The sequence below is a fragment of the Aythya marila genome (genome assembly GCF_965140915.1).
Source record: "Aythya marila genome assembly, chromosome: 2".
Classification (NCBI taxonomy): Eukaryota; Metazoa; Chordata; class Aves; order Anseriformes; family Anatidae; genus Aythya; species Aythya marila.
The window spans coordinates 39,824,301-39,846,986 of NC_139043.1; the positions used below are offsets into that span (position 1 = coordinate 39,824,301).

General features: G+C 35.4%; 1 protein-coding gene across 2 annotated transcripts in view; it reads right to left on the reverse strand.

Moving 5' to 3' along the window:
- ZNF385D (zinc finger protein 385D) overlaps nucleotides 1-22,686 on the reverse strand; it is a 430,542-nt gene that overhangs the window by 335,337 nt on the left and 72,519 nt on the right. For both annotated transcript variants that reach the window (XM_082754569.1, XM_082754568.1), the window contains exon 2: nucleotides 11,358-11,636. In XM_082754569.1, the coding sequence (XP_082610695.1) occupies nucleotides 11,358-11,636 (279 nt within the window). The remainder of the gene's footprint in view (nucleotides 1-11,357; nucleotides 11,637-22,686) is intronic.

A 22,686-nucleotide genomic window follows, 5' to 3' on the forward strand; every position in this document is an offset into this window, starting at 1 on the left:
CTATTGTTCCTATCTTCAGTGATTTGCATTAAAAGTTGTATAAGAGAAATAAGTATGAATGGCTATTAAAAGTGGGCTTGTCACAAAGACCAAGTCTTTCTTCCTATATCATTGAACAATATGGTATCTGTTGTTATTTGCTGCACCTTGCAGCACCTGTTCTTTCCTGTATTACCACAAAAGGCAGAAGAATGTTTTGAAAAACAAGATCTCTGTAAACTAGCAGCTTTGTTCCTAGTTTTCATCTTGAAACAGACAAGAATTTTATTTAGATATTTTTTAACTAGATAGACTATAACATGAGTCAACAGCAGTTCTGACTATGTGAGAGGAAATTTGATGAAAAATAAAAATACTAGAAAAGGCTTCAACACTTTGTTTTACATCTTAAAGCCTTTCTAAGGATCCAGATTTTACCTTATTTGTTATGCTTCTGTCAAATAGTATCAGTGACTTGACATTCAGAGACAAATTTTCTTGGCATTTTTTCTTTTTAAACACACTTTTATGTAGAAACACCCAAGACTTTGGCTGTATAGACCTTCCTTCTGATGTAAATTAAGTAAGTAGTCCCTCAGTCTTTAAAAGTGAAGCTTTCCTGGTGTATTTTCTAAAGAGGCTTCAAACAATTCAGAAGGAAAGAAATCTCTCTAATTTTCTCTAGCCTCCTACTCAAAACAGAACCTACTACAACCTCAGATCAGGCTGAATTTTTAAGGTGTTCAGACAGTAATTTCCACAACCACTCTGGGCAACTTACTCTAGTGCTTACTCATTTTTATTATGAAGTTCGAATGCTTTTTTTCCATAAATATAATCAAAATTTCCCTTGCTGCAACTTGTGACTTTTCCCTCTTACCTTTTTTGGTATACATATCCATTCTGTCCCTCTAAGAAGTTGAAGACCACATCAGGATACCCCATTATCTCTTTTCTTTATGAGTCATGTGCTCCAGCACTCTGGCCATCTTAGTGATGATGCTCCTCATGACTCACTCTGTTTTGATGTCTCTCTTTTACTGTGGGACCCAAACTGGACACGCTACTCCAAATACAATCTCAAAAGTGTGGGACAGATAGTCATCACCTCCGTTAACTTATTGCTTATCTTTTTGCCACCTGCCTCAACATATTGCTCATCTTTTTGCAAATGCAGCTCGGTGTGCAGCTAAGCATTCACCTCTACAAAAGCACACAGATGACTCATGTTCAGCTTGTTGCCTACCAAGACCCTAGGTCATTTTTTGCAAGGTTGCTTTCTAGCCATTCAGCTGGAATGGTGCATGAGGTTGTCCTATTCTAGGTGATGTATTTAACATTTTTGCATTTGTTCAGCTTCATTAGGTTTCTGCTGGACCACATCTCCAGCTTGCTGAGGTTCCTCTCAATAGCAGAGTTGTATTTCATCAGACCAAAGATTTTGCTATGTACAGTGTCATCTGCAGGGTTAGTAAGGAAATACGTCCCTTCCTATTGTCACAAAAGCTGATGAGGATGCTAAACAGCATTGTCAACACTACCAATCCTTGGGGCATGCCAAAACTAATCACCTGCCTGCTAGAATGTGAAAGGTTTATAATTGCCCTTGGAACCTGATGGTTTGGTCAGTTTCTAATCTACTTTGTACTCCACCCATCCAGAGTGGAGAGCTCACCAAGTTAGCTACAATAAGCAGCCTCCTATGGGAGGCAGACAATGTTGAAACCCTTTCTAAAGTCAAGTAAAGTGATATCTCTTTCTAAGACCAGCCTAATTACCTTCTATGATGAAATGACTAGTTCTGTGAAAAAAGTCTACATGATGGCTGTTTCCAACCACCTCCATGTTCGTATAAATAGCTTTCTCAAAGACTTGCTCCATAAACTTCCTAGCAACTGATAACTGACTGACCAGCTTCTGATGCTTACCTTTTATGAAGATGGAAGCACAATTAGCTTCTTTCCAGGCATCACTGTTTTATGTTTCTTCCATATCAATCCCTTCAAAATGTACTACTCAGCTTGGCACTGAAGCTTTCCCAGCATACAACTGTCCTGAAGGCTTGACCATATTGCCCTATGGGTGTGAAGTCAGAGACTACTCCAAAAAGTTGAACTGTTTCTTTTTAAAACTTCTAATTTTTAATGCAACACATAGCAAAGTTACTTCAGAGTATCAGATATCATTACTGAGCTGGGGTTATTTCTGGTAATATCCCATTTCTGAATAATCCATTTACTCCATTTCTGAATAATCTTTGACAAAATTGTTAACCAGCTGCACTCAGGAATGGCAGGTGAGTGGTTTTGACATTTCCAAATTTACTTTCCTATTACCTAGGTTTACCTGTCCAATGAAATTATTTGAAGCTTGCAGAATGTTTGATCACAAAATTACTGTTGTTCTTTTTCCTTCTACAACACCATCTTATCCAGTGCAAAGGGAGACTGTCTTATTTTAGCTTCTAGTCTAACAAAAATTATGCTGATAAAGCACGCAAAAGACAACACTCTACAAAAAAAAAAAAAAAAACACACTCACACATTATATTCCATACAACAAATCATATACTATCCCTATTAGCAAGACTTTCATTTAAAGGCATCCTACTCTGAAACAAACTACCTAGAGAAGAACTGTATGAATTTTAATTTTGATTACAGAACAAAGAATTAATTTATGAAGTTTTCTGCTATTTTCTGTTGCTTACAAGAAGTGTATCTTTCCAGCTCTCTGATTTCATGTATGAAAAAAAGGAAGGAAAAATCTTGACAATGTTTATATATCTGCAATGTTGGCACTCCAGCCAGGCTAACCTATAAGCATTATCTTTTCGATGTTTCTCACATTATACAGATTAACTCCCACAGTATCAGGGTGAACTGTAGATTAGAATTAGTGTTTTCTTCATGACGTAAACTGAAATGCCATAAATATGTGCTAACACTAAGTTACTCAACACAGTGAGGAACTGGCTTCATTCTCTTGAACTTGACAGGAGTTTGTAATTGTTGTACTTGGAACTGGCTTTAAAACTCTGATCTTGAGATGTATTTTCTTCTACTGTGAAGCATGTCAGAGGATTTAAAAAAAAAAATCAAGGACATGACTGACTATCAAGAAGACAGTGTATTTTGAATTAGAGGAATGAAAGGTCATAAATAAGAAAAAGTCAACATTAGTGAAATGCTCCAAAGAAAGCTCCAAAATACTGCTTAAACTATGCTATAGCCTAAAATATTTACAAAATGAGGGACACATGAGAAGTACAAAATTATTCAGTGATGAATATATACTTACATTTGTATAGAGAAAAATGAATATGGGAAAAGCTAGTTCTGAGTTCTAATACTGGGAAATGTTGATAAGTTTAGTGTGTTATCATGACTCATAGAAGATTTGTTGCCTACCAGATGCCAGTGCAGGGAAAAAAAAAAATCATATTAAAAGAAGACAAGTTACTGAGAAGGTCTGGAAGAAAGCCATGGTCATCATAATCTATATTGGACCTAGTGATATAAGCAGAACTAAATGGAGATCCTGCAAAACAGGTTTCAACAGTTTGTTAGCTGTTCAAGCAAGTGGAGATCAAATGCCAGTATTCTCAGAAGTGAGACTGGTGCCACACTCAGGAAGAAGTAAAGAATGGCAGACCAGTGTCTCAGCACAGTTCAGAAACAGCACAAATGGACCAGAAAGATTGTTCCTGGATTAACTGAGCCTTTCACAGCTGATTATTGTTTATTGGTATTCCTGCTATAGCACAAAACAAATTAATACAACACTTACCTAAAACAGCACTTACTTTAAAAAGGACAGACAAAGCAGTTCAAACAAAAAATGTGTATGGCAGGATCTAACATGAAACTATATAGCAAAATAAATAAATAAATTGAAGAAAAAAGATTTAAAAGAGGCTATGTTGACCTTATGTGGCTGTGCAAAAAAAACAAGATGACAGTTGCTTTCCGGCTTTTGGCAAATAAATTTTAAGCACAGATTTTAGAACTAAAATGGCAGTTATTTTACAACATAGAAGAAAAGGTGTTGTACAGCTAGGAGTAACATAAAGTCCTGAGGATGTGGGGGTCGTGAATGTCTAAAAAGAATGAACCGACAGTGAGAGAACAATGTTGGAAACATACAGAGTTAGAACACAGTATGGTAGAATGTAGCAAGTAGATGCACAAGCGATGAAGAATGGTTTTCATGATTTTCAACCCATAACCTTCATATAGCAGCAACCTTTTTGTGCTGTTGAAAATAATTTTAAAGTACTTCAACTCTCTGTGTATTATCATAGCAAATCTGGATAGGGTTTCTGACTGCTAGCAGCCAGCAAAGTAAGGGGCTACAAAAGGACTTGTGTCAGCTGTCTGACAATTGGACAATCCAATAAACAGTCCTATGGACAAAGACAACGTGCTAAGCATCTTGCTTTGGAGATATTACCCAAGAACAGGGCATGCTATACATGTGGGGATATTAAAAGAGATCCTGTGTAGTCTTATATCCACACAGAAAACCAGAAACAACCCCGGTTTGTAACTTTTTCAAATCTGTAGTTATGAAATTTATGAAATGTTTATGAAATTTAGACCACGGGCAGACATTCTCATCAGTTGAGAATCTTTGTATACCTTAAATGGATTGATTCATAACAAACTGTCACAGCAGGTTTTATTCAGTTGTAACCTTGGATGGTAGAAAAGAAAGGAATTTATCAGTTGAGGTCATACTTCAACAAAGGACATAAACACATTCTTCAGTGTACTTGAAGAACAACAAGAAACCTCAGAAATACTTTAAACATTTAGCAATAAATTTCTACTTCTTTGAAGAATTTTTAGGTAAGCATAGTTACTCATAGTTAATAATGTCAGTTTTGTTGTTTTGAGGTCTCCTCTCTATATATATGAAATATAGATATTGTATTTTGTCGTGATATTCAGTGGAACAATTACCAGATGCACTAGCCATGTACATGAGGAATTCTTTAATTGCCAAGAATTTCTCCTCCTCAGTCCAAAAAAATGTTTGAGGGATTGCTAAAATTTGCATTTGACATTACTGAAGCAATTCCAAGTGCAGTGATGAAACTCTCCACAGTCTGCCCACAACTCGAGACAATGCTAGAGTCTACTTATGATCAGTCTACATTACAATTTAGTTATATCTCTCTGTATTTAATGGAAACAGCTGACTGCTACCTACGGCTATTTGCACATACACAAACAGTTTTTCTATAATTGCCATCCACCGTTTTCTGGATACTCACAAAGCCAAGTGAATCCTTCTCTGCTTATCAAGGGAAAAACAAACATCACACTTGTGGTGGGTGTGAGCTGACTCTTTCTTAAACTGAATTTGTTCAATGATACAACATTTTATCACATGGTAACTGTTGTGATGAACTATGATGTCATACCTGGTGAGATATTGCATTTCAGAATTAAAAAAACAAACAAAAAAATCTGCAAACACAGGTAGTGCTATAAAAGCATATCTTGTTTGCAAAAGTACTTTTAAAGCAGAAGACTATATTAATATTTCATTAACTGGAACATGAATATGATGAAAGCAGACAAGTGCATCAGCATAAGTAGAAAGATTTGCATCTGGGAGCAGTGGGTGTTACTTTGCGCTGCCCTCAAATAATCCTACTTGTCCAGAGATTTCTAGCTTTGACATCTGGGAGGTGTTAAATAATACCCAGGACAAGCTTCCTGTGCTTCTTTACAGAATACTGGCATCTGTGACCCACAGACTAGAGGCTTTAAACTAGAGGTCAACTCATATTGGATAACTGGCCATGAGGCCCTGCATCAGAACATAATATAGAGTTTGTAACAGTAAAAAAAAAAAAAAAAAAAAAAAAACAGTAAAATACACAGAACAGTAAAATAGTTGGTTATGGTACAGCTTCTTGCTTTACCTTAAGAAGAACTTGTCATCGCTAGAGACATGATTTCCGGTGACATCCCAAATTCATCTGGAAATACTTGTTTCCCAGGAAGTTAGCAGAAAGTTGCCTCCTCTAAAGGACAATATAATTTATCTGATGATTTCCTCCATTCCTCACTACTGCTCTACCCAACCCTATTCTCTGAAAGGAAGACAAAGGCAATGAAAAGCAGAGGCAACACCACTTGCCTGAAAGCTGTAGCTTGGTAGCTTAACATCTTAAATAAAGTAAAATTATGTCTTCCCCGAAGTTGTCAGTTTTCATGATCAAAAAAGTGACAGAAGAGATGAAAAGGGTAGCAGCAACACAGACCTAGAAAAGATCTAGCAAAGAAATATAGAAATGTTAGAGAATAGATCTGCAAGTGGTTCAGATGAATCTTCTGGATTTCCTACCTCAGGACTGTAAAAAATCAGGATTTGGACAAAGGAAAAAAAAAAAAAAGTTAGTAATTTCCTTTAACCATTATGTAAATATTTACTGAGTAGATATTATGGAATTATCATCTCAGAAGCTGCTGTGTTGAAACTACATTGAAACTACACTGAGTGTGGTTGAAAAAAAAAAAAAAAAGTATGAGAAAAAGATTTTACTCTCAGGGTATATAATAGCACAACTATAACAATCAAATTGTTATTCATTCCTAAGTAATATTTAGTGCTGAATTAAGATATTTGATTTTTGTAAAGTAAAGTAAAGGATACATGTACATGTAAAGTAAAGGATAAAAAATATTTATTTTTTATTTAATCTGAACTTTTCGATTTCTTCCATGCACTCACTGTTCTTGCTCACAGTAAAAGGAAACTCTGCTAAGATGAAATTTCACTGAAATAAAAGGTGAAGGCAGCTTTAGTTTAAGAGAAATTAAATAAAACTTGTTAAACTGGATAGTCACTTGTCCAGGTTATGAATTCAGAGAGTAAATAACCACAGAGACAGGTAAAGAAACTACCACCAAATATCCCACTAACTAAATGACTCTGTATTTCAAAAGAATAATGTTTCAGAAATCAATTTTTAAAGTGAAGGGAGTTCTATGAATTTTGTAGCATTTCTCATCTTTTTCATTATTTTTCCATTTGTTATCTAAAGTAAAGTATTGTAGAGGAGTTTCAGTTTTTGTCCTAACCATGCCCCATTCACTCATTATAATTCAGCAATTTACAGTACAGAAAGCACAAAGAAAATTATGGTTTACATTATTTATTTATTTATTGCTAATATCACCTTTCTCATTGGTACTGCTATACATTTGCATCAACAGTTAATTTTCCATCCTATCAGCAGGACCCTGACTCTTACTCCTGGTGAGGATAAACTATTTCACAAAAAGCTCACCTTCTTCCACAATGTCAAGGCTGGCTTTGTAAGAAGTGATGCAATTTCAGTGCACCGGGCTGGAAAATCATTTTACCCCTTTTTAATCCCAAAATTTACTCAAAATTTCCACCAAATTGCTTGCCATCTTGTCACTGCATGCACAAGAACTGACAGGCAAAAAAAAAAAAAAAATCAGGAAAAAGGAATATATTACAGTGTAATGAAGAAAGTGTGAGAAGTATTTTTAAGTGACATGAAAGGCAATTATTAAGAGGAAGGAACACACAAAATTTACTCCCAAAGTATTACTCCCAAATATGCAGAGTTCAGGAACAGAAGTGCTGAGATCTCACCATGCCTGTTTAAGCCATCTCAGATCACTGTACCAGGTAATGGCACAAGAAACATTGTGTCTCCACAACTACACGACATCATTTTTGTGACTTCACAATGTGCTGTTCTGAGGCTGCATTGCTGCAGGAAGACAATAAGTGGGTCTCATATAGCAAATGTGCCAAGCTGATGAATAAACCACTTGCAAAGTTTTTAGAGTATATCTGGTGAGTTTTTCAAATTCAGTACCAATACTAGTATAGCAGCAAAGTGATGCTGTTTTATCCCCATGATGCACATTATTTATTAATTGTATATTTGCAGAGGTTAATAGACTTTTGCTTAAGCAATTTACCTTATGAAATTACACAGAGATATTCAAGTGCATTGTTAACATGTTCTGTCATTTATGTCCAACAGATAAAAGCTACTCCTCACAGTTTGAAGATGATGATTATAGCATGATAGCTTTAATTACAGTCAAACACTTATACAGTTGAATCCTACCTTCTTTCAATCCATTGCAAAGTGTTTGGGAACAATACATGGGCTGTATATACATGCTTCATATAAATTAATCCTCTATTTCTATTACCCCTCATGATATAAAAACATGTAAACCCATCTTTCAGGGAATAATTTAGAGATGAAAAAAAAACATGGAACAGTCACACTTCAACACTTTTTTCTAGCCTTTTCACATAAAGAAGTACTGGAAGAATGCTATAAGGTCTCCCCGGATCCTTCTCTTCTCCAGGCTGAACAATCCCAACTCCCTCAGCCTGTCTTCGGAGAGGTACTCCAGCCCTTTGATCATCCCCGTGGCCCTCCTCTGGGATACAACCGTGTCCTTATTGTGCTGGGGGCCCCAGAGCTAATCACAGTATATATATACACTGAAAAATCATTGATGATGAAGTTTTAGACAACAATCTCATGAAGCAAAAGTTTCAATTTACACCAGAATTTAGTCTCAAGTGATTAGACCAGAAACCTGAACACTGAGCATAACAGCTGTCTTCTGTGACAATAACATTTCTACACAAGAAACGCCATTCTCATAAATAAAGCAACCTATTGACACATATTGAATAAACAGTATTGTGCATCTTTTAACAGTTACTTTAGTTACATCAGTGACCTTCAAAAAGCTTCATTTGTGTACACATGATAAACTGAAAGGGTCAAGTAATATTTTTTTTCAGCCACAGTTGTGTCACTTGAGCTTGCTGGGGTCTCATCAACAAAACAATAATTCATTTGAAAAATATTGCTCATATTTTAAGTATACCAGTTTTCACCAAGGCTGTTATTGTGGAAGGCCTGTCAGGTCCTGATTTCTACTTGATTTAGAAAAGGGATCTCAAGCAGTGCATCTCTGTTAAAATTATGGGCTGTTCAGGTCAAATATTCAGTTCTAATTTTTCAGTTCATACACTCAGTTTTAGAAAGAAATATACAATATTGGTCTCTATTTCACTTGTAATTTTCAGTTTGAAGAATATGAAATGTCAAAGTGTAGTGATATGGGAAAATCGCTTCCTTATGCTCTTTGCTATGTTCTTCTCCCAGTGGAGTGCTACTTTTGGTGATACTCAAAGATTTGCCAGATTTGGAGAGTCATCTTTTCAGCAACCCTCCAGAAATTACTTCATTTTGAAACAAAAAGCTAGACAGTTAGTTATGTTCTGATTACAAATGGAAGCATGAGATACAGATACATTTTAAGGAGGAAATAAGAAACATACTGATATGCTACTGCTTTGATACTCCCTAGAATATAAATGTTGATGCATGACTGAAACACTTTGACACTAATTTCAGTATTGCTTAATTACTAATGATTTTGTTGCCATGGAATAAAGCAGAAAAATGAACTGCAGAAAAACAACACTTTGTCACTACCAAAATTGTTGTTCTAATAACAAAGACAACACAATTTTACCTTAACTGAAGACAGTAATAACATTAGAATGCATTTATTTGTTTTTAGAAAGAATGCATTTGTGGATAACCACATTCTACTTTTAATATCTAGGAAACCAATCTTTAAGCACTCACACAGCTCCTATTAATGTTAGTGGTATTCTTTCTAAGCCTTAACTGTGAACAGTGCTAAAAGTTGTACTCTGCCACTTAAAGGTAAAATTATTTGTGTTATTCAGTGTGATGTTTTTATTTGTTTGTTTTTGTTTTATTGGTTTGTTTTAATGAAATGAGCTTATCCTCACAGAAAAGCACCCACATCCAACATACTTCATCAACATATCCATATATTATTCCCAGCAAGCTCTCATACTCCTAAAACCAGGACAAAGCAAAGACAATATTAAAATACCTCTTAAACCCTATTGAGGATTAGTGCTAAGCACATGCTTCTACAAATGGGCAGGAAGTAATTCATGGAACACTAATATTAAAGAATGCTTCTGTAGGTCTGAAGAAAAGGTCTAAGTGCATCCTATTAAAGCCCTCATTCCTATGACATAGAAATATACATAGAAACAGACCAGAACAGTGTAAATCTACCCCTACTACAGCAACGTTAAGCATTACAAGTTATGAAATTGAGAACCAAAATTATAACATAGTAATCTGTTTTTTCTTGTCAGGGACCACGTAATCTGATCTATTTCTGTACATAAAGCCCCAGGCATGATTTTTTTTTTTTTTTTTGAGGCACACAACTCACTCTGATGGTAGGAAAACATGCCACCTACCACAACATATTTTTCACAAAGCCATCAATGAAACAGATTAAAACAAAACCAATCTTTGTTCCACCTCCTTTGGGCTTCAACTCAGATCTTTAAACAGATTTATGCTAGACATGGGTTGAACAGATTTATGCTAACTGTAGGTTGAAACCTAAATGACAAAACTAAAGTGAAATGCCTTAGAGAATGTATTTGTTTTGTGTAATGTATTTTTTCCAATTTATTTTGTAACTGCCATAAATCAATTAAAAGCAAAAACACCCCTATCAAGTGCAACCTTTCTAACAGACTGTGAAATGTGAAATATCATGGATTATGCTGAAAACCATCAAAATGTAAATGGAATGACAAAGAATCTGAACCAACACCATCACGTAAACAAAATATAAAATCAAAACACTTGAAACAACACAGACAGTATACCCTTTAGCTATTTGCCAGGCATTCATGTTAGGGATGACACCAAGTACTCTGAAGCCACAGAGAGTCTCTGCATTAACATCAAAGGATTTGGCTGAACAAAATAAATGTTTGCTCTTATATATTGACATTATGCACATTGCTGCATTTCTCAGCTCAACACCAATAACAGTGTTTACTGACAATTCTATACACAATGAGCCAAGGTTCTCTGTAGTACAAGATCACAAGGGCATAACTAAATCCATTTTGCTAAAAGTAGTCCTTAAAGTTTTGATTGAGACCTTTTTAAAGAAAAATAAAAATAAATCTATGAAAGTTTATTAAGAGATGTATTCAATCCACTAAAAATTTAATATTTAAAACTTAGGACTGCATACCTGATTCATCAGCTTTCTTGCATCTAATCTAATTCTTCCTGCCCCAAGAATGCAATAGAAGAATATATAACACTGAAGAATAATGAGATCATGGATATTTAAATTTGGTATTTGTAAATACAAAGTTAATTTTGCAAAAAGCATATTTAACTGTCCACATCCAGTTCCATATGTACTAAATAGGTAAAGCCATACAGCTTACACAAGGCAAAAGTTATACAAATATATATTAATGCTCACCATTATCACTTTTGAGATTTCCATTGCTGAGCTGTTTTAACCTCTTCTGATGGGATTTGCCATTGTAGTGGATTTGTGCCTGAGCAGCAGAGTTCAGCTGAATGTTACAAACATTGCACAAAGTGAAATTGGTCTGTTTCTTTTCTCTCTCCTTCTTTTCTTCAGTGCCATCAGGTGCTAATTCTTTCTCACTTTCTCTGCCTGGGATGGATGTGAAATCTGAATTATACAAGTGGTTATCAGCTGGTAAGTCAGGGCTCCAGGGCTTCTTCATATTTTCTGGGTAGAAAGAACAGAACAGAGAAAATTGATGAGTAATGCGAAGTAATATACACAGGAATTCTACATCTGTAGACTAGTAAAATGCTGAAAATTATTATTCGTATTTTCTTATTTTACTACTAAATTACCATTCACATATTTTGTTTTTTGTAGATGTTTTTTAGTTCTGCTATGTAACTTGAGTAACTTCACAGCTATTCAGATGAATGTCTTTAGACATTTAGGGGCACTATTACATCAGCCACTGGAATCAAACTCTCCCAGATGTTTTTAGTTATTTTTATCTTAACCCTAAAATAGTTTGTTGAATTGAGAATTATCTTATGAAAAGTTGAACTAATATAGATTGTTAGAAATTTCCTCAGCACAGCCTAGGTGAAGCTCACATCTTAGCTGTCATCTTCGGTGGGAAATTGCATTGGTTTTACACAGCAGGTTTTTGGTAGTGGGCACTGCAGGGATGGCCTCTGTGCAGAGAATGAGGGCTTCCCCATGTCACATTGAGCCAGTTCTGACGGGCTCCAAAACAGACCCAATGCTGGCCAAAGCTCATCCCACCAGTCAAAAGGTGTGATGCCTCTGGGAAAACATATTTAAGAAAGGGCAAAAACACTATTCAGCACCTGTAAGAGAGAACAGTAAGAAAAATGTATAAAATGGTCTTGCAGACACCAAGGTCAGTGAAGAAGAAGAGGGAAGAGGTGTTTCAAGCACTGGAGCGGAGATTTGCCTGTGGAGAAAACCATCATGAAGCAAAGTGTCCCCCGGCTGCCAAGTCAGAGCAGATCTCCACACTGCAGCCCACGGAGGACCCCAAATCACAGCATGTGTATGTGATCTGAAGGAAGCTGCAACCTGTGGAGAGCCCATTAAGGAGAAGGCTCCTATAGGAAAGGTGGCCTGTGGAGAAGAGCCCACACAGGAGCAGGTGATTTGGTGATCTGCAGCTGCAGATCAGTGAGGGACCCATGCTTGAACAGTCTGCCTCTGAAGGATAAAACACATGGCATAGGCCCATGCTGGAGCAGTTCTTGAAGATCTGCAGCTCATGAGAAGGACCCATGTTGGATCAGTTCATGAAGGACTGTACCCCATGGGAGAGACCCCAGACTGGAGAGGGAAAAGAGTGAAAGGAACAAGTAGCAGCAGAGGGAAAGCGTTAGTATCTAAATGACCACAACCCCCATTTCCTAGCCCCTTGTGCTGCTCAGTGCCAGGGGGCAGTGGGGAGGAAGTAGAAGAGGTGGGAATGGAGGATTGAAGCAGTGGGAAAAGAGGGGAAGAGGAGAAGGTGTTTTATTTTTTTGTCTTAATTTCTCACCATCCTACTCAACTTAAATCAGTAATAAATTAATCTAATTTTCACCAAGTCAAGTTTATTTTGCCTGTGAGAGTAATGGAAGGGTCCCCATATATATATATTAATAATGTCATAATTAATAGAATAAAAAAATAAAAGCCCTACATTTTAGTTAAATAATTGCACATACCTTGTCCTTGAATTTATTAATTAGCTTAGGTATTTAGCAAGCCCTGGTCATTCCTTCTCCACTCCCAGTGATGTTTTCAAACCAATCTCTTACAACATTTTGACTTGTCTGCTTCAAAAAGAATCCAAAGGCAAATAATAATCATGCTGTATTACTTTCTTAACTTTCTAGCATTACAAATTAAGGATTAACTGGAGAATTTAGATTCAGCTAATCCCAAACTGTAACTACAGAAATGAGAAGAAAATCTCACCTGCAGGACTTAAAGTGAAGCCAACATAAACATGAACTTCTATGATTAAAGGTGAGCAGAAATTATACATGTAAAGAAGTGCTCTGTGCACTGCAAACCTTATTTACTATTAAAGGAGTACAAAATGCTATACCAACTTAGCATCTTGATGAGACCTTTATACAGCACATAAATCTTTAAACTGCTTTGTTCTCCCAGACTTAATGAATAAATGAAGATCTAGCCAAATAATCTAATCTGTATTTTGAATGACAAAATTACTGCAGTCCTAAATACACTACTATTTGGTCTTTAACTGACAAATTAGTCAACCTAGAGATCAAAAAACTTCATTGCAGCAACACAAGAAAATGGTCTACAGACAGATGCCTTTAAAACCAGATCAAGATAAAGTTCAGCATCTAAAAAATAAGCCTAAAAAAACCTTTTGAATCTGTCTGATTGCACTATAATGCTGCAAGTCATTCTTGAGAGAACTTCAAGTATTGAAAATTTCATGCGATTAGCAACCAGTTAAACATTTTGTTGGTCCTCTGAAAGATTAAAACACACTTACTGCACTGGAATCAAATCACAGATACAAACCTATCTAAATATACATGACAAAAAGCTAGTAATATCAAAAACAGTTTAAATCTGATTTTTCAGATTTTATTAAAATTTAATTAGTATGTTCTTTTTTTTTTTTTTTTTTTTTTTTTTTTTGCTAACTAAACTCAATTTCATTTAACAAGACGATAGGGTTATAAATAATATTGACCAACTTCTGAGAAGAGCTCTGCATCTGCTGTAATTTAAAAACAGCTCAGTCAGTATTATTATTTCTGCTTTTGTGCATAGCTGGCTCTGTTATCTGGAATTTTAGCTGCCTAAAACAAGAGATGAAAAAGCAGGCTAAACAATAAATTCCAAAGAAAAATTAAAGTGAAAAATAGCAAAGTAGTAGTAATTTATTAAATCAAGCCTATTATATCAACAGTGATGATATTAACTGTCATAGACAAACCACAACCATCACTTAAGAATTTATGAGGCTATGAAAGCTTAGGAGAAAACCTGAGATTTTCCTACAGCATCTACAACATATTTCTCCTAATGGAAGGAGGAGATTTCTCCTGAGGAAGCAGCAATAATCCATCAACCTTTCACCCTTCCGGAGATATTGTTCAGTCCAAGAAGAGTGAAGAATTTACCCCTTTAAAATATTTTTAAATTAAGAAACTCAGTATTTTTTTCAAAGTGTTACAAGGATTAAAATACTGACGTGAGAGCACTAATTTTAAAGAATTGTTCTAAATAACTTTCCAGAAATCCCAGTTTATATACATGCTGTACATTAATATACATCATCTTTTTGCATTGAAAGCATCCCCCACTAGAGAGCAGTGTGAATTTAAAATTACAATATATCTCTAGTCTTACAGTGTTTGTCATATAAGTATGAGATTACTACTATAAAACAGATCTTCTAACGAAAACGTAAAACTCTAAATAAATTAGAATCTAGCACATTAAACAAACATTGTACACTATTTGTACATATATCTAATTCCTTTTAAAACATTAACATAAGTTAGCAGGCAGCCTAGTAAATCGTATTAGCATGTTATAACTTCACTTTAATATTCCAATCAACACAGGTTAATCTATGAAAGCCTTATTTTTAAAATATAGAATACTTCTGCCTAACAATATAATCTCATTCCAGAACAAGAAATTATAAAACGCACACTAGATTAAGACACAATTAAATAACAAGGGAAAATACACCTTTGAAATAAATGATTCAAACATCTACCATTTGATTTGTGCTTTCATTAAAAACCCATGATGGCACTACAGCTGTAATATGTTTTCACACTGCCATCTCCCTCTTAAATCTGGAGGAAGAAGGGAAAGATTTATAACCACAGACTAGAAGATGACAATTAGGAAAACAAGAGTTTCAGGAATACACATTATGCTACATTTTACCACTATTTCATTAATACAGTGGTTGCATACCACTACCTGCATAGGTAATAGCACTACTAAAGAACTAAGGGGAAATATTATACATGTGCAAATGACTCGAGCTGATGGTGTAAGCCAGCACAACATAGCAGTATTTGGGATGTTGATTGGACACAAATGGTTTGAGCAAAACATTTCCAAATACATGAAGACTATAAAATCTGGAAAACAAACAAACAAACAAACCATAAGCAGTTTAGAATTAAAATATTCTGATTCCTTCTTAAGCCGTATTCCTGAAAGGACAAAGAAATACAGATAGAAAAGGATAGAGAACAAGATAGAAACTGAGTATAATTTGCTGATATACTTTTAAAATGCAACTTGACACTCAAACCAATATTTGGGGGAAAAAAAAAAAAAAAAAAAAAAAAAAAAAAAAAAAAAAAGGTTGATCCACCAGAATTTCCATAAATACAGACCAATTCTTGCAAAGCAGCACATAGACTTTCACTTCATGCCTGCATGTTTATCATTATATACTTTATTTCATGGAATGAAATGTTTAGGGATAAATTTTGATTGGAAGAGTGAGGAAAAGAATGCTTAGTTATTGTGTTGAGAAGTTATATGGACTATAGTTAGAAGAAAACATTAAAATCTTAACTGTACAACTGTTTTTAATTGCTATCCATCTCTTATTGGTTTGAATGCTGATCTTACATAGAAATTGATAGGGGTTAAGTTAAAACCCTCTTTCCCTGCCATTACAGTATAGAGTTTATCTTGACTGTACTGGTTGCATAATATATAACCAGTCCTAAGTTTTGCAGATAACTTCTGGCCCTTCTACCACTCCTAACATAAAGCTAACTTCTCAACCTTTAGGAGCCCTACAGGGGAGAGCAGTGAACTAGAATGAATGAGCAAGGTAATCAAGAACTCAAAATTTCAAACCAATTTAAATAGCACTGCCGATAAATGCTTACATTTATTTTCCCTGGAGCTCTGAACTCAATTTTGGCTCAATGATGCTTACCAGTAAAATGAACTTTGCATGACATTATAGCTTTGTGAAGTAGAAAACTGTCCCTTGTGGAAAACCAACACAACTACAATTTGTGGTGATTGCTGGTTTAGCTAACATAGCTACTGCCTGGAGATTTCTGAAATATGCTTGGATGTAAGGGATTAGAAATCATGTCTTTCCCATTAAACTATCTTTACCTTCTTAACTGCAATACGAAAACACTTTCTATTCAAGGATACGGCAAGGAAACTTTTCGACTTGTATTATAAATGATTGTTTCATTTCTGGACTGCCTTGTCAGTGTAGAATTATCAAAATCACTATGACAGACTATGTACATAACAGTCAAATACACTGGGTTCATTTAAGAGGTCAATGGAGTATATGGATCCCAGGGCAAGAATGTTATTAGAAGATTGCTGTGCAGGTAAGGCAGTTACACTCAGTGCTGACCACTTGCCACTGATTAACAACACGGTATATCCTAAAGAATCTCTCCTTGGCTTCTTCCCAACAGCTGCCATAATAGCCTCTTCAAGACTTTAAAAGGACTGGACTTCTGCAGGTAATAAGAAACCCTGAGTAATTAAGCCAAATTACCAATGGGAGCTGCTTCTTTGAAAACAGATCTACTTCTTTGGCTGTACTACTGATTCTCAGGAAAACAGCCTATAAGAAGCTTTCTCTACTGAAATGCATGTTAGTGGTATTTGTTGAATTCATGGATAAACCAAAGGATGTTTTTAACCCTTATACCATTTACAGGTCATCCTGATTTCTCTTTACTTTTTGAGAAACAGTAAGTCCTCTGCCAAAGATTAAGAACAAAGAATAACTGCTTTTAAAGAACCTGTTGGGGAGAGAGAGGGGGAAGGAGGGATTGCTCATCAAGATCCTCTTTCTAACTATCACTTTGTCAGTTTTCAAGTTCTGGGGGAATGTTACCAGCACACTACAGAACACCTCCTCTCCCTTCCCCCTGGTAATATCTGCAGTCTCCACATCTTTTCAAACATCATACATTTGATGCTAGATCTTTTAGAGGACAGGATGTTACTGTCTGATGACAGCCACAGTAGCAAGGTGACCTTTGTGTCAGATACTGTCATTTTAAGTTTAATTCTTAGATTTTAAGAAGGTCTTCCACACTAGGAGTCAATATACATGCTGTGACCCTTCCCAAAACTCAAGCCATAGTCTTCCTATTTACCAGTTATTCAAAAATGACTGTTGCGTCTGGTGACCAAGAGCCCTTTATCAAGAAGCTAATGGCTTTGCAACCTCTAGGTCGAGCTCATTGAACAAAATGCTAAAATTTGCTCTAGAGACTTGTTCTTGGGAGAAGTTAAGAATTAACATATTGACACCTATTCTATACAAAGGTATACGGCCTGGGGGAAGGCAAAGGAACAGGAACATAAAGTAGCTTTTGCTTCTTGCATCCTCATTATCACTGAAGGATGTGGTCCTGACATTACAATCTTTTGATTCAGATCAAGACCGCACCTGCTCCTGGTTGTGGGCCCAGCGTGATTTAGGACATGAACAGTCTATTCTACACATCGCTGCTGTGGCAGTTACAAACATATAATGAGAAGGATGAACAATGGGAAAATGGTGAAAGGGCACTCACGGTGAAAGCACAGCCCATCTAAAACACAGCTCCCTCCCAGATGACCCAAGTAACCTTCATAATATGCTGCAGAACTAATCTGTTTTCTCTGGATGGATGAATAATCTCAGTGGAGGAGTTACTGGGGAATGGGAATTTAGTGGGATTGGAAAGACTTCTCTAAAATAATTGATTTTTCAGGACTTCCTTTGTTCTGAGTTTTTCAGATTTTGTTGTCTTCCAGATGAAAATTAAATACAAAATAGAATACGATACAATAAAAGGTGATATGAAAATATGGAAAACATGAATTAAGTAATTTGACACTGTTGGTAGACTTTTCTACTAAGTTTTAAGACTACAAAAACAACCATTACCACCTTTTAAAAAAGGAGGAGGAGTTTGTCAGGTCATCCAGGTTTGTCACCCAAGACCTAAATTACCAATTGATGATAAACCTGGGGATAGAAATCAGTATTTCTCATTACTCCCTGTCTAATATTGTTCTCATCACATTTGAATTCTCAATTTACCAAATTTTCTCTTTAAAAATGTCACACAAAATAAAGTAGTGTAGGTAGTTTAAGAGAATAAAAAAATGCAACAGAGACAGAAACACCTTGTTTTCTCATTTGCTATTTCTCCTTAACCATCCTGCTCCTCCCAACCTGATTACTGTTGCTAGCTGTTATACCACTTCAATTATCTCTGTGAGTAATAACAAATTCATAATCATCATCATCTCAGGTGATTTTTGCAAAGTTTAAGAGGAAAAGAATCTCTTGGGCAAAAGCTGCATCAAGTGAAAGAGATAAAGGCAGGTTTTTCCACTGTACATTTATTCCTTGTGGCAGGGAGGAAGATGAGGTGGAAGGAGACAGAGGTTATTTGGGGCTTGAAGGGCTTTATACCTTAATGTCTATGTCTTGGGACTCCTCCCAAGGAATGCATCTCTGAAAACTGAACCCTGGAAGAGTAGGTTTTTATCCATCTGAAATATCTGGAGCAATAGCGCAAAAAATAAAAGCCTAGGCTTTTGTTTTGTTTTGCCGGGAGAGCACTTAAATCTTTCAGGAAAGGCTGCATTTCAATACTGCAGCAAATTAACAGACTGCAGCCTATCTCCAGTCATAGCCATGTGCACTATGAGTTCCAAGAGGAACTTATAGATGAACTAAACAGAAAAAGTTCATCATTTCTTGGTTCAGCAGTTCCCTCATGCCAGAAGCAACCAACAGACATCTCATAGTCTCAAAATATACTGCAGTCATTTTTTTAATTGAGTTCTATAAAAAGAGCTAAGCACTAATCAACACCATATGTTATTCAATTAGCTAGTAATACATATCTATTTCTCAAGCCTGTGCTAACATAATGGAGCACTTTGGGTGGTTTGGAACTATTTAAAGGCCAAGTAATTAATTTGCAAACATCAGCTTCTAAAAAGCTGAGAAGTGCTACTGTGGTGACTTACATCTCTACAGCCAGAGCCAAGCCATGAAATTCCCTCATTTGTTTTTTATTCAATCTTTTTTTTTTCAGAGATGATCCTTGTGAAGACAAAGACTTCTGCCTAAAATAGGGACAAATGAAGACCCAGGTTCAGCGATGCATCTGGAACCCAGGCACTGCAGGGAGTCTCTTCCCATGCAGGTAAAGTAAGCTGTTTGTGCTGCCTCACCTCCCTCTCCAGCAGCAGCATCTCACATGTGGGCTCTGTGTAAAAGGTAGTAGTTAAAATGCTCAAAGGCATATCTAGTAAAGCTACAAAGGTTCTGCCTACCAAATAATATTTTATTGCTAATGTATCCTGAAGAGTAGGGTGCACTTTTTTTTTTTTTTTTTTCTCTCTCTTCCCCTCCCCCCCCCCCCCCCATATTCCTGTTTTCCACATTTTTGAATTCAACTTCCAGCTGTAAAACTCCTGTCAACAGCACTCTGAGTTGGCTGGGATCAAAAAGAAAGGAGAGAAGAGTCTGACTGCAGCTTAAACTGGAATGATCTGCAACTCAAATCTCTGCTGGACAAAACATTAATTTTAGCATTATTTCTGACAAGATACATATTCAGAATAGATTTTAAAGTTTGGGGGGGGGAAATGCAGATTTTTCAGGTTATTAACTCTGAACAACACATAAATTAGACAATTTGGCAGAGTACAGAGACAGTTGTGAAAAATAAAATATGTGCAAAAGGAAAAGAAGACAATGAACCTCTATCTACAGAACTACAGAAATTTTGTAGGTATTGGGATTGTTTTTTAATTTATAGATAAAATTACCTCTTTGAGTCTCTCAGGATGATTTCCCTGATGTGAAATCATACTGGACACATGAACAACATAATACTGTAAGTGCTAGATTCTACTTTAAAGATCTTAAATTTTTCTAGTACCTAAATGTCCAGTCAAATATTTATACCTCAGCAGAAAGACAGAATATGCACAGATGTTTTGGCATAATGAGCAACTCACTTTTGAATATAAGTAAATTCTATTCTCGAGAACACATTACAGAAGCTAACTATCTTTGTAAACAAGTAGGTAATTTTGAAAACATCCTTAAGTTTCAGTTAGTGTTTGTTTTTATTTTGTTGATAGAAACAACCCTTTCGAAATATTTTGTTTTTCTTTTCTAAATATGTCAACAATGTACTGATAAAAGTGCATCTTTAAAAATAAAACTAAATAAATAAAATGCAAATCAGAATTAGCTCCAGATATTTTGCTATAAAAATAAAAAAAAAGCCCCCCCAACACATTTCCAAATAAAGAATGATCATCTTAATAGAGACATTTCATTCCCTACAATCCTCCTTATGCATATAAGATGCAGCTGTCAGACAATGAATAAACTGGTAATAAATTTAGTCATGTTGGGAAACAGGAAATTAAAGGTCACAAGCAAAAGATTTTTTAAATTGAGAATGTTTTGTTGTGTTTTGTGGTTTGTTTGTTGTTTTTTTTTTTAGCTTTTTAAGTTAAGAGTAATGTCAGAGGTTTGTGTTTTGTACATATATATATATATATATATATATATATATATATATATATATATATATATATATACATACACACAAAAGTAACTTCAGAAATCCTTTTTGTTTGCAAAATAACTTCTCAAGATTGCCAGAATTCTTTGGTTTCAACTCGAAGACCCTTCTTAAGCCTTAGGAAATCTGAATGCTTACCCCATATAAGAACAGGCAAAAGTGAGAAACAGATCTGCCTTTTCGTTATACTTTTGTTTTAGGGAGCTGTTGTGTGGGTATTTTTTAAATTAGAGGCCCTTAAACCAAAAGAATTAAAGGGCATCAAAGAAAATCAAAAAGCAAGAGAAATTTTAGTACTTCAGTCAGTCACACTTTGGAAGAGATTTCTAGATTAAACAAAATATTATATATACAGTTTGTCTCTCTGTAAATGCACTTTTAAAAACATCAGTGTTAATAAAGGCTAAGGAATCAGGCTTATATTTGAAGATTATCATTTATATTTTCACAAAAGTAATTGCTTTTCCAGATTATCTGTACGTTATAAAGCATTCAGGTAGCTCTGGCAGCATTTTCAAGTGTAGGTACTTTAATTATTTATTTATTTTTATTGCTTCATTACACCCACTGGGCCATTTAATGTTGAATTTAATGGAGAGCAGATCATTTTCCAAGCAATGCAAACACATCAAGGTGAACATCTGCTTTGTTTGGAAGGGTTAGCTGATGCTTTTGCAGTATTTTTATTTTATTCATTGCATTTAGTACATGCCTATAGTACAGCATTCATGGCAACAGGGACAGAAACTCTGCTCATTTACAGGATGCATTTTTTGAGGTAGATTTTTGTGCTATTTATCTGAGAAGTGTAAAAGTAGAGTTTCTGTCTTTAAAAGTATATTCTCTTTGTGGTGTCTTGAAAGCGGATATCGTCTGTAAAGTATTCTTAGCTGATACAAAGTTCTTTCATGTCAGCTACACATTTACCTTAAGATCTTCATCAATATTAGGGACAGAGGTAAACATCTAGGAAACTAGACTAACCTTGATGTGTATTGGGAAAATATCTGAAGACAAACTGGGAGATCTGGACCTTTTTACATTTCCATAAGATGACACGGAGTGCCCTACAGAAGCAGCTAAGGTTATAGCCACACAAGGCCAACATAGGGCATCACACACGCAGCTGGGGAATTATTTTTACACAAAGCCTATCTGTCTGTGTCACATTTCTAATGAACTTTTAATCACAGTACCCAGATGTAATGCATTTATAGAAATGCTTATGCATCAGAAATAAAAACCTGGAAAAGGAATCTAATTACGGAAAAGAGAGATGTGGATTTTTATTTTTTTTTTTTGGGGGGGGGGGGGACAGGGGAAGGATAAGTTTAGATGACTCACTATTAGTGAATAAAAATGTGTTTTCAAGGTATGACTGATTTAATTCCATAGGCTGGATAGATGTCGCATGTCCAGGAACATGTATCATAAAACACCAGGACCTACTGAGCAAGGAAATGCTGCTTTTTCCTTGTATTACTCTCCTATGATTATAATTCCCTCCTTTGTTGAATCATGTGTAGAAAATGAGAGTAGGATACTATAGGGAGGATTTGTTTATATATATTTCATGAGTTACATACATAAAAATACATTTTAAGGCAAATATAACAGGAAGGTTTGAAATTATTTCTGTAAGTTTTTATTGATCCAAG